At 41.0% G+C, this 12,617-nt stretch overlaps 2 protein-coding genes across 2 annotated transcripts; both read left to right on the top strand.

The window, feature by feature from the left end:
- Positions 1-388: 388 nt before the first annotated feature.
- stub1 (STIP1 homology and U-Box containing protein 1) lies at positions 389-6,561 on the top strand. Its single transcript, XM_084342102.1, has 8 exons — positions 389-534; positions 1,364-1,579; positions 1,752-1,950; positions 2,429-2,594; positions 2,742-2,817; positions 2,925-2,981; positions 3,906-4,022; positions 4,634-6,561. The coding sequence occupies exons 2-8, from the start codon at positions 1,466-1,468 to the stop codon at positions 4,757-4,759; spliced, it is 855 nt and encodes a 284-aa protein (XP_084198228.1). The 5' UTR covers positions 389-534; positions 1,364-1,465; the 3' UTR covers positions 4,760-6,561.
- Positions 6,562-7,754: 1,193 nt separating this feature from the next.
- On the top strand, positions 7,755-11,051 carry LOC311250817 (C-reactive protein-like). Its single transcript, XM_084342884.1, has 3 exons — positions 7,755-7,852; positions 7,978-8,044; positions 8,175-11,051. Exons 1-3 carry the CDS (start codon positions 7,850-7,852, stop codon positions 8,783-8,785), a joined length of 681 nt encoding a protein of 226 aa, XP_084199010.1. The 5' UTR covers positions 7,755-7,849; the 3' UTR covers positions 8,786-11,051.
- The last annotated feature ends 1,566 nt before the right edge of the window (positions 11,052-12,617 follow it).

Raw genomic sequence — 12,617 nt, 5'->3', positions numbered from 1 at the left:
ATAAGTCTGACGCTTATTGGTGATAGTCCTTCATAGTTTCTCATTCCTCAAAATAATTGTATTAAGGCGACCACAGTATCTATTCTAGGCAGCAAAAATAGTGGGGAGTTTTGATTACTTTGATTATAGAGCGCCATCTGCTGGTGATCACTTTTGTGTTGTGGCGCTTTGTAGCTGTCTGAAATTGAAGGCAGCAGAAATTTAACATACGTTTAATATAGTATTTTATTTATATTTATTTCAGTATTTTATCTTTATTTCACATTATCGTCATTGATTGACTGAAATTTGTATGACCAAAGAACATTTTACAGATTTTTGCTCCATCGAGGCCTCTGATTTCGCTCATTTCATGCATTTTCTCTGTCAGAAAAAAAAGGTCCTTTCGGCTTCCGTCGGCGTCGCGTAAGTGTTTGACGTCAGCATAACAACAACCTGTCAAGACAGCTCGGATGGGGCGAAAATTATCGATTACGATTTGATATGAAATCATATAAAACCTGTTTCACCTGGATGTAAGATTCCTTCTATACGGTAAGGCCGCTGATCCCAGAAACAAAACCCATTTTGCGCGGAAGTAGCGAGAATTTAGGGCAATAGGCTGTGTAGCAAACAAGCTAACCTAGCATTAGCTCATCTGTGTTTTCTGAGGTTGCCGAGCGGCTTTCAGGTAAATGTTGAGATAAATGCCAACACGACTTTTTCATGCCTATTACAGTCATAGTCCTAACTTCCCAATCAGCTGCTGATTAAATGTGTAATTTTGTGACTACAGTTAAGAAAGCAGACTGTCTTTTTAGCCAATCAACGGGCTAACATCGACAACATAGCTTATAATGCTAGCTTAGCTAGCTAGCTAACATTTGAGCACCGATCTCCTGTTTCTCCTGTCAATAAAGTTAACGACATTGTCACTTTGTCTGTATGTTTGCTGAGGCATCAGTTACATCTCAAATGCTTGTCTGGCAAACTAGCCGTCATATTAACGTTACTTGTTTACAACCCTTAGCTATCATTGTATGCCAGCGGTGTAATGTTACAGTTTAAAAGGCTTGCGCTAACGATATGGACCTCGACTGTCTGATGTTTTCTCACGGCTGGCTTGCTAGCTCTGCCTCTCATTTAGTCACCAACGATGTCCGTCACATGAATAGTTAATTCGCCGACAGTCTAGCCACCTCGCTGGATTTCAGAGCTGGCTGCACACTCAGCGAATTAAAACGAATGCCTTTTTGGGTGGCATCAAGGACTGCACCTAATTCGCCCAAGACGCGCATTGCAGGTGCATTGCAGTGAATGAACGCCGTGAATGTTGAGTTAACTTCACATGTATTGTGTCTCTGGTCTGGTTTGTGTGATCCAGGAGGGACAGGGCATTCTTGAACCTGTCAGCTAGCCAGCCGAAGAGACGGGGAACAGGATAGGGAAGCAGGGCGAGGCGGGCCCCGCGGAGCCGGTGGAGAAGATGGCCGGCAGCCCGGAGAAGAGTTCCACCGCGCAGGAGCTGAAGGAGCAGGGGAACCGGCTGTTCCTCTGCCGCAAGTACCAGGAGGCTGCTACATGCTACAGCAAAGCTATTGTGAGTAGAAGTCATTGTTAAAGAAATGCCTAATACCTCAATCAAAACACATTAAAACACAATAGTGCCGTTCATAGCAAAATGGAAAGGATGGATTTCCCCCTGAATGTCTACAGTGCCATAACGTTACTGTGCATGTGCATTGTCTGGTCTGTCCTGTCCTGTCTCCCAGAACCGTAACCCATCTGTGGCAGTGTACTACACCAACAGGGCTCTCTGCCATGTGAAGCTGCAGCAGCATGACAAGGCTCTGGCAGATTGTAAGCACGCGCTGGAGCTGGACAGCCAGTCAGTGAAGGCCCACTTCTTCCTGGGCCAGTGTCACCTGGAGCTGGAGAACTACGACGAGGCCATTGGCAACCTGCAGAAAGGTCAGAGCAGAATCCTCAAACGATGGGAAACTTCTGCAACGTTTTGGCTGTATTGTGTAGAAGAAGCTTGCTCATATGTTGCACAATATTAGTCATGTATTTCCTCATTTATGTTTGAATCAGGCATCTCTTTCATTTTAAATTCTGTCATTCTCCCATTCTGCTGTCAGTGGTTCAAGTGCTGGTCCTAGAATCAGCCGTAACTTTTTCAAAATGTTGATTGTAATAATTAAATTTGTATTTTAGCACTTCTGTTCTGAGGCACAGGATATGTTCGCAGGGATGTATTACAGCATGCTTTGTCAGGGATTAAATCTTTGAAATGATAATATTCTACAGTGAAAAGTATGAAAGTGTTATATTATATTATATTGTTATATATTTAAATTGTTGCCATGCCCTCAAGGGATGTCAGAAGGAAAGAAAACTGTAGGAAACGCGTCGTGTTATTAAACCACCAATGTTTTTTCTTCTGCAGCTTATAATCTGGCTAAAGAACAGAGGTTGAATTTTGGAGATGACATCCCCAGCGCCTTGCGCATTGCCAAGAAGAAACGCTGGAACAGCATCGAGGAGAAGCGCATCAACCAAGAGAACGAGTTACACGCCTATCTGACCAAACTCATACTGGCTGAGAAGGAAAGGTGAGGCGGTTGTGGTGTGGCAGTCGAGTATCCAGCATGCGTAGATGTGTGGTTATGATCTTTTGATGAATGAGTCTGTCAGGTGGGTAACATCATTATTTTGTTCCCGATGGAGGGATAATTTCTCATAACTTTGTACTCATGCAGAGAACTAGAAGAATACAAAGAGAAACAGGACGACAATCAAAACGGAGGCGATGCTGCCAAGATTTCATCAAAACATGTACGTTTTACATATTTCTTGGACTTCTTGGATTTGCTTGTCACGCTTTTTTAATGAACAGATAAAATATTTCTATATTCTAACTGATTATTCCTGACTGTACTTAGGATAAGTATCTAATGGACATGGATGAGCTTTTCTCTCAAGTGGATGAGAAAAGAAAAGTGAGTATAAAAAATGCACTTAATATCATTACGATTAATTGAACATGTTGTAGCCTGTAATTGTATTCATTTATCCCATACCCACTTATTCCTAGTATTGAAGGACTGGACTGGAGTTTATCCCAGCATATGCACTGTACAGAAAGCAAGGATGCATCCCTGATAGGTCGCTGTCATCCATTACAGGACACAGTGAATCTTTGCTAACAGTGTACACCTACTTTACACCATCTTTTTTTGTTTTTTTATCATGGTCATAGCAACAGGAGAAACAGACGGGAGCACACTTTCAGAGTGTGCAGTTAAGATGGTTCATTTCAGATGTGTTTCTGTTTATCTTGTGAACGATCTGTCTCCACTGCTCCTGTGTTGTGTGCTCATCCTATCCGCTACCATAAATGATTGCATATGTGAGAACTGCACCTATTCTCTAGACAGACAGGTGCTATTTCCATCCCAAGCTATTTCTATGGTAACCATCACTATTTCTTTGCCAGGGCTTGTGGCTCGTTCTAGATAGTTGTTGACTGAATGGAGGTAGTTGTCATGTAATAACACCTCACTGGCTGACAACAGGGTGCTAGTGCTCTGTATGTGCTAGAACGTTTTGCACTGGTAAATCCTGATGAACAAAATGTTTTTTTAATATAAAGTACCTTGACTTCAACAATAAGACATTTTTAGATTAGCATAAGTGCTTTGAGAGAATATTTAAATTAAATTTGGAGTGGATCATGTGGTTTTAGAGAAAACAACATGAGCTGCATTGCCAAGCAGGAGTTTGTCATTCAACTGTAATGAAGCCTTTAAGACCAGAAAAAGATTTAAGCTATGTGACAGCATTAGTGGCAATTTTGAGATCATATCCATGTACCTCTTGCATTACATCAGTCTGAGTATTGCTGTGTTCTGTCGTCTGTTCAGAAGCGGGAGATTCCAGATTATCTGTGTGGGAAGATCAGTTTTGAGCTGATGAGGGAACCCTGCATCACACCCAGTGGAATCACTTATGATCGGAAGGACATCGAAGAGCACCTACAGGTAAGAGCCTCGTCAGCTCACACCTACAGCAGTGAGCAGCAACTGAAGCGCCGGGTAGCTTTTTTCAGACTGAGATCAATTCCTGACAGCTATTCTGCTTTTGTTGAAATAGTTGCGGCATTTACAAGAATTGTTAATTTCTACATGTATTAGACTAAAAAAAGCTAAGAGAGCTCGATGAAAGTAGCAAACTAGCAGCTCACACTCATCTCCCAGCTGGCCGGTGGGAGCTACAGGCCAGTCTGTGTCTGTGTAGTCAGATAGTGTGCGTTCATGTGTTTTGAAAGGAAGGTGTGAATGGAGGGGGTGGACATTTTTTAGTTGGATACTTTAAAAATTTTGTTTGCTCTTGCTGGTTTCAACAATCTTAACAACCTCAGTTTTAAATGCAACAAACTCAGGAAAAGATATTGTTCCTATATTAATGGAAGATGTGATTGCAACCAAACAAATACATTGTTCTTCTCTTCTGTTACAATTGTTTTCACAAAGGGCTTGGAAAGACGAGGCCTTGAGTCTGTCTACAGTGATTAAAATGTTTGTACAGAGGGCATATTTGCATAATATTTTGCCTCACCCACAGCTGCTAACACGACCTTCTCTCTTTGCAGCGAGTGGGCCATTTTGACCCAGTCACCAGGAGTCCCCTGACCCAGGACCAGCTGATCCCAAACCTGGCCATGAAGGAGGTGATCGATGCCTTTATCCAGGAGAACGGCTGGGTGGAGGACTACTGAAGGGACCCCCGCCTCCCATGTCTCCATCATACCCCGATACTCAACACGAAGCCTGGACAACACGAGACTGTAGAGAACAGATCACCCCTTGCCTGGATATGTACTTTACACAAGCGGGAAAAGCCACAATATGGACTACCAAACGGGAGCCACGTATCTCGGTCTGCCTCTTCCTCCCCACATTTTATCTTTGCTGTAAAACTTTCCCGCTCCAAACTCCCGAGGCTCGTTGTTCATGGCCTGCAGCTCCCTTTAAAACCTCCTTCATCCTGCTCTCTCTATCCTTCCTCTCTTCCTCCCCGTCATGCTGTTCCTAGTCTTTCAAGCCAGACTCCTTTCTTTACTCAAAATAAGGGGCCACGTTCTCAGGTCTCTCTTGCTCCCTCCCTACTCTCTCTCTCTCTCTCTCTCTCTCTCTCTCTCTCTCTCTCTCTCTCTCTCTCTCTCTCTCTTCTCTGAGTGCCACAATCCTTGGAAAGCATCAGCATTGCACTCCAGTGTTTCACAGAAGCCACCAATATAAAAAAGATTACACACGGTGGTTGAATCCATTAAGACATTGGCCTTTTGTTTGGCATTTACTCCAGTATTCGTAGTCATTTTTTCATCAAACATCGGAGCCCAATTCTTAATGTACATTTTGCTGAAGTGGGACCTAAAATGCCAAAAACCTGTACTCAACGAGGTTTGTACGCAAAGTTTTACATGACGATAGTTGAAACGTAGTCGCAGGGTCCCTTCTTCACCTCTGAGTGGCGTTCCAAGCATACCCACCTCATGTCAACATACTGTAAGAATTTCAGTAGATTATAGCTGTTTCTTTCCCCTCTTTGCATATCAATCACACCCCATAACAGACAATTTAAATAATTTGAATGTATGCATAATGTACTCTTTAGGTTTAGGCTTGACCTACAGTAATTCAAAATGTTTTTTATCAGTACAATTACACGGTTTTCATGAAAAGCGGCCTTGAACTGGATGCAGAATATGAACGGAAATGACCGCTGCGTACAAAAAAAAAAGAGTTTTCACATTGCTGGATATTAATTGAAAATGTTTGAGTGTTGATAGATGACATCAGGTGTTTGGATTGATGCTTAAATCTGCTTTGAAGAATGGTCCGTGCTGTCTGTGTCAATCATAGAAACAAAAATGTGCTTGGACGTCGTGTTTGGCTCGTGCTGTTCGCCTGGAATGACTGTGGACGCTCACATCAAGCATGAAGTGAATTTTGTTTTTTTTCCTTTTGCAAAGGCAAGAAGATGGCTGTCTTTTTTTTGCCTCACCTTGATGCTGTTAATTTCATGCACCTTCTCCTCACAGTGTCACAGTAATGAAGAACATGGTCGCAGCAGCTTATTTTAACAGACTATCAGCGTGAAAGTCAAAGTCGTGTCTTGTTGAGGGGATCGCTAGCATCGCTGTACCAGAATCCTCTGTTAGAAATGCTGGAAGAGTTACGACCATCTTATCTCATCCATACCTCAGTCCAAGTTTTGGCGTGCTGGTTCGCTCGCATGCTCTGCAAAAACACATTTTCAGTTCAGCGCTATTAGTTTACAGGTTTTTCAGCCGAATGTGTGTCTGTGATGAACTGGGCCTGTCGGTGGTGCGTGTCGGGGTGCGGGCAGTGTAAATAATTTGCTTGTGTATCTCAGATTTTATTTCTTGACAAAGTTAGGGTTCTTTTATTCTTGAGAAATCCTAGAGCTTGAGAAACTGTATTAAATGTAGATATGTTGATAACATAAAATGCTTGGTTCAGTTTTCATTTGTCCCCATTAAACCGTGAACTTTGAGTTTGTTTGTGGTTGTGTTTTTGACGCAGAATCGTCATTAAAGAGATTCCAAGTATGATGACAAATGTACCGCTGTTCAGTAGAAATCTGTTCGCAGGAATCAAATGGTTTCCCACTAAATTATTTTGCAGCTATGCTACAAAGCAAAGCAAACAGCTTTTGTAGTGCAATCAATAACATGCGCCCTGCTAAAAATGCATATTTGTTGAAGCTTTTATTTTTTTAACAAATTAGTAAAAAGAAAGTATCACATCACATAGAGTAGGTTGCTAACAAGAAAATAGCTCATATTCAACTGTAATCTGTTCCACCCTGTAAGTATTTAGATAGAAATTCTTAAAAAGCAAGAGATTTTTTAATGTAATGTGTGTATATATATTTATATATATATATAAAAATGTGTGTGTGTGTGTATATATATATATGTGTATATATATATATATATATATATATATATATATATATATGTATATGTATATATATACATATATATATGTATATATATATATAGATATATAAATGTATATATATATAAAATGAATATAATTATTATATAATTATTATAATTATTTATAATAAATAAAATAAATATTTATATATAAAATAAATTACATTCCATATATATATATATATAAATGTATATATTTATATATAAAATGTATATAATTATTATATAATTATAATAATTATAATGATAAATAAAATAAATATTTATATATAAAATAATAAATTACATTCCATATATATATATATATATACATGGAATGTAATTTATATGTTATATATCAGCTAATATATCATCATAGAAAAAATCCAGAAACAGTCTGGCAAAGCATAAAACCTATGTCTCCTTGCCGACATTCTTTCTTCACATTTCACATAATTTCTGGGTGTTTTCAACTAATATTATTACATATTGCACCATTAATACAAACACCCATGGTTACTCATTCAAGTGCAGAGTGATGTCACAATTCAACTCATGATAGAGCCTTGTAAGTACTAAACATCACAAATCTCACATGTGGTTACAAAAGATTGATGCAAACACTGTCCGTCTATCACAACACACACACGCAAACACATACCGTAGGTGAAGTTGTGTTTGTTCGCATCAGTCACACGAAAAGCACAGTGTCACTGAGCCCTCACACACCGGGCCTATTGTCAGAGGATCGGTTGCAGAGCTGACGTCATGGCCTGTGCTAGGAGGGAAGAGGACTGGGCACGGGACAAGAGCAAGTGGGACTGAGTTAGCAACATCGAGGGACAACAATACAGCATTAAAATGGTGAGAAAAGCTGTTTCCTCTTGTAACTTTTCACATATTTTGGCCTCTGGTGTATCTTGTTTGTTCAGAGACTGATAGGACTTCATATTCTGAGATAATAATGGATGTCTTGTGTGTGTTTGCAGAGTGTCAACACTGTGAGGTTTGCTGTGGTTGTACTTAGTGTCTTTGGGTTCTCCTCAGCCACCCAAGGTATGAGTTAAAAAAACTAATTTAATTTAGAAAGATGATAATTTAACTTGTATTTATGCACAGATGTCCTCTTTAGATGTAGCCCACATTCAGTTTGAGCAGTGTTGTCCTTTTGTTTGTGTTGCTCCAGTGGGTCTGACGGACAAAGTCCTGGTCTTCCCTTATGAGACGGACTTCAGCTTCGTGGCCCTGATCCCACAGAAGGAGATGGGGCTGAGGGCCTTCACTCTCTGCATGCGTGTGGCCACCGAACTCCCGGAGGAGCGGCAGATCATCCTGTTCGCCTACCGCACCGCTGACTACGACGAGCTCAACGTGTGGCGTGAGAAGGATGGACGCATCTCCTTCTACATGAGTGGTGACGGCACCTTCTTCCACCTGCCACCCCTCACCACCTTCCGCACCAGCCTCTGCCTCACCTGGGAGTCTCGCACCGGCCTGGCTGCCTTTTGGGTGGACGGGAAACGCAGCACCTACCAGGTCTACAAACCGGGGCACACCATCCGTCCAGAAGGCACCGTCCTCCTGGGGCAGGACCCGGACAAACACCTGGGGGGTTTGGAGGCCGTGCAGAGCTTCGTAGGAGAGGTGACCGATCTGAATATGTGGGACTTTGTGCTCTCCAGGAGCATGATCCAGGCCTGGCACTACGGGCACAAGGTCCCCAAGGGCAACATCTTCGACTGGGGCACTCTGGAGTATGAGCTGAACGGGAACGTGATGGTGGTGGATGATGACTGACTCCCTGTGGAGTGGATTGCAGAGAGAGATGAGGCTTTAGAGATGTGTGACGGACTGATACTGATATATGTGGTTGTCTTTCTTAGATTCACTGTTGCTTCGTTTTAGGGCCCTTCAACTGTTCTTCGATGAAAGCACACAATTCTCTGTTTGAATATTGCATGAGGAACCTAGTGATGGTTGGAAAGTGAGTCGAAAGGCGCAGTGTTTTTGGGCTTGGTTGAATATCCTCCCATTTATAGCCTGCAACTATTTTCAGCAGCGAAATGCACTTGCAACAAAAGCCAATAGTTTGTTGAACACAGAAGTCAGTTGTTTTACATCAGTAACTCCTTTGTGTCTCAAAGCTTCATTCTTTAATTGCTGTGAGCTGTGGCGTACAAAGTATTCTGATCCTTTACTTAAGTAAAAGTACTAATACCACACTGTGAACATACTCCATTACAATTGAAAGTCCTGCCTTCGTAACCTTACTTAAATGAGACCTAATAGGCTTTTTTGTTTATATAAAAGTTCTTGTGTATGTAAAAGTTCTTGAAAATTAAAAAGGTCAAAGCCCACACCAACAGAAGCTCCTCTCTTCCACAGAAAACGCTGCTCCTCAAACGCCTCGTCAGTAGTCCCGCCTTTAATTCTGTGACTTTGAGACATCACACTATGTCACCATGTCACACATTTGCCTAATTTATGCCCAGTGGCACAGTAGCACAGCTGCTCTGTTGTTGCTAACAGTGCTGGCTCAGGCGTGTGAGAGCTGACCAATCAGAGTAGACTGGATATTTTGGAGGAAGGGGGCTCAAAGAAATATGCATTAATGTGTATGTTGCATTTTACTGCTGTAGATGTTAAAGGTTGAACTCATTTAACTTCTTTATATACTGTTGGCTAGTTTAATCTACAGCCATGCATCATGACCGATAAGATGATCATATGTATGACAGTTCATCACTGTCCTGTCAGAACCACAAAAATGACATGTTCCAGCTAATCAAAGAGGGGTTTAAGTAGCAGTTTATTTATCGTAAAGGGGCACTATGTAGTTTTGGGGAAGTAATTTTAATCAGGAAATAAAAATCTTATCTTCAATGAGTGATTTTCATGACTGAATAAACTTAATAAACAAACTGACCTTAAAGGACAACACAATTTCATACTGCTCTACTTTGTTTATATTTGGTGGACCCTGCCAGCTCTCAGCTTCAAACTTATTCAAGCTTATTCTTCTCTGAGGACGGCTTGTTGCTTTAGTCATGAGATAAATATTAATGAATTCATATTAGTGCCTTATTAATATTGTTAATATTACCTTTCTGAGTTAGAATATCTCTATTAAAACTACATAGTGCGCCTTTAAATGTAGGAGAATTTTCTCAGCCCATAAAGAAACCCTTCACAAACAATTCACCATCACCACATTTGGGGATAGACACTTTTCACTGGACAGGAAGGCTATGAAGAAATGTAATCTGTAAAGTAACTATCTGTCAGATAAGTGCAGTGGAGTAGAAAGTACAATATCTGCCTCTGAGATGTTGCACAGTAAAAAAGTATAAAGTTGCATTAAAGTACTTTGGCTCTTAAAACGTTGTTGTGCCAGATGTGTCCATGAGGTGGCGCTCTCTACTTGTTCACATCAAACAGACACTCCTTAAACTGAAGCACAACCAGGCTCCCATCTGCTAATGTGATCTGACAGATTATTAACAAGGCCACCGATAACTGATTGAAATGTTAAGAAAATAAAACAGTTGCTACAATCCTGATCAATTTGAATTTATCTACTTATTATTTACAAGTATTTACCAGAAGACATCAGCTTACATTATGTTGAAATTTTCAACAGATTTTTATAATAATAGGCCTTTTAAATCAGAATTAAGATTATTACAGACAAAAGTTGATTCCAAAGTATCTTCTTTATTTTGACAGTCTTGAACATATTGTAATAAATGCAATAACATGCATGCAGTTAGTGCTCATTAGCTTGTCCAGTGAGACCGATGATAAAAATGTGAAGGTTATTAAAACAGCAAACTGGCAGATGTGTTATTTCTGCTGGAGACTCAGTGATTTAACTGCACCCAGAGACAAACAGCAATTATCGTGTTTAAAATCCATTGCCATAATGTTGCCCTCGGTTAACGTACTCACTCATGAATTTTCCATGTTTCAACTGATGTAAGAACGCTTTTGGGTCTGAAATAAAAATCTTGCCATGTGCATGACTAATACTGTTTGTAATTAAAGAGAATATTTCATCTTTGAACTCTTTCGGCTTCCTTTTCTTAATCATCTTTTTCTCCTTTGGACCGTTTTTACGGGAATAATCACTTGTGTACATAATTCCAACAAGGGGTTTATTAAATGTAATTTATGTTTATTTAGGAATAAATAGAAGAATCTTTCAAAATTAATTTCACTCGTTTGGCTGGAGAGGAGAAAGCAGACACTAAGCTTCTACACAGATAGAGAAATGCATCAGACACTTTTCCATCAGTCATTTTTAATTTTTTTTACCAAGAAAGCACGAATTCAACCCGAATGAAAGAGATTCGTCTATTTTCTTCTTCTTTCTCCAGTCCTCCTCAGTAAACCATGTTTAAGAGATGTAAAATGTCTTCTTGTCTCTCTCTGTCTGTGTGAATGGTGTGTTTGAGCTCTGCCTCTTGTGTGTTTGTGTCGTCTGTCATCTCTCCAGGTGTTCATGGCGGAGAGGACGTCATGTGGCTCAGGTCCGTGTGGCGGCACCTGGAAGTCGCTCTACGTCCTCCTGGATCCTCGTTCTTCTCGTGTGATTACAATCTATTATTTTGTCACTACTTACTGTCCCTGCTGTCATTTTTCTATTTTGAGGGATCGCTCCTCTGTTGCTCCTCCTGAGGTTCCTCACAGTGCACGGTACAAACCTGAAATGACATTAAACTGTGGCCAGAGACTTTGGTTCTGTCCAATCACAAATGAAAAGTATTGTCCCACCTTCCTCTGTAATCTGAAATGTCTTTGTGTCGTGTTTTCTGAAACATGAGGTTTGTGCAATGACATTGTGATTTGTGATTTTTTTATTAAGCTCTCTGAAATGTTGTTGTGTTTTGTCAGATGTCGTCATGTTTCCCCAAATTTGGCTGCGTTTCCTGATATATTGTTGTACTTTCTAAAATGTTGTTGTGTTTTGTGAAATGTAGTGTTTCCGAAATGTTTTGACCCTCACCGTCACCACAGTTTTTTCCCCGTGTGAGAGCAGTTTTGGGGAGTTTTTCCTTCTCTACATCGAGGTTCTCAGGATGGGTTAGGTTAAGATGTCATATGCTGTGCAGATTGTGAATCCTCCTCGAGGCACATTTGTGATAATGGGCTATATGAATAAAATTGACTTGAACTGAACGAGATGAATGGTTACATGTTACTTGCAGAAATCAAGTCATATGGAGTTGCTCTACTAACAAGCCCTCTCAGAATACGCTCAAGGTCAGATCTTCTCCATCCAAGTGTAACACAGTAACCCTGAGTTCCACTGTGCCGTCTCTGTTCGTCTACATGGCTCCGTGCACTCATCCTCCCTGCCCTGCACCACCATCGTGACCTCCTTGCAGAGACGAGGGAGAAGTTTCCAGCGCGCAGCCCATGCAGCTAGGCTCCCTTGAGGGTGGGAAAGTGCTGCGTTCCGAGTGTGTGTGTGTGTGTGTGTGTGTGTGTGTGTGTGTGTGTGTGTGTGTGTTTATTCCGACCAAATCACCCATCGGCTCTCTCGCAGCAGCTAAATAAGGAGAAGGCAGGGCCAATGAGTTCTGACTGCGGGTCAGCAGCCAAATGTTCCACCTTCTTGGATGTTGCA

The sequence above is a fragment of the Pagrus pagrus genome, assembly GCF_965226575.1.
Source record: "Pagrus pagrus genome assembly, chromosome: 21".
NCBI lineage: Eukaryota > Metazoa > Chordata > Actinopteri > Spariformes > Sparidae > Pagrus > Pagrus pagrus.
The sequence above is the reverse complement of the archived record's forward strand: the minus strand, read 5'-3'. Positions and strand labels throughout refer to the sequence as shown.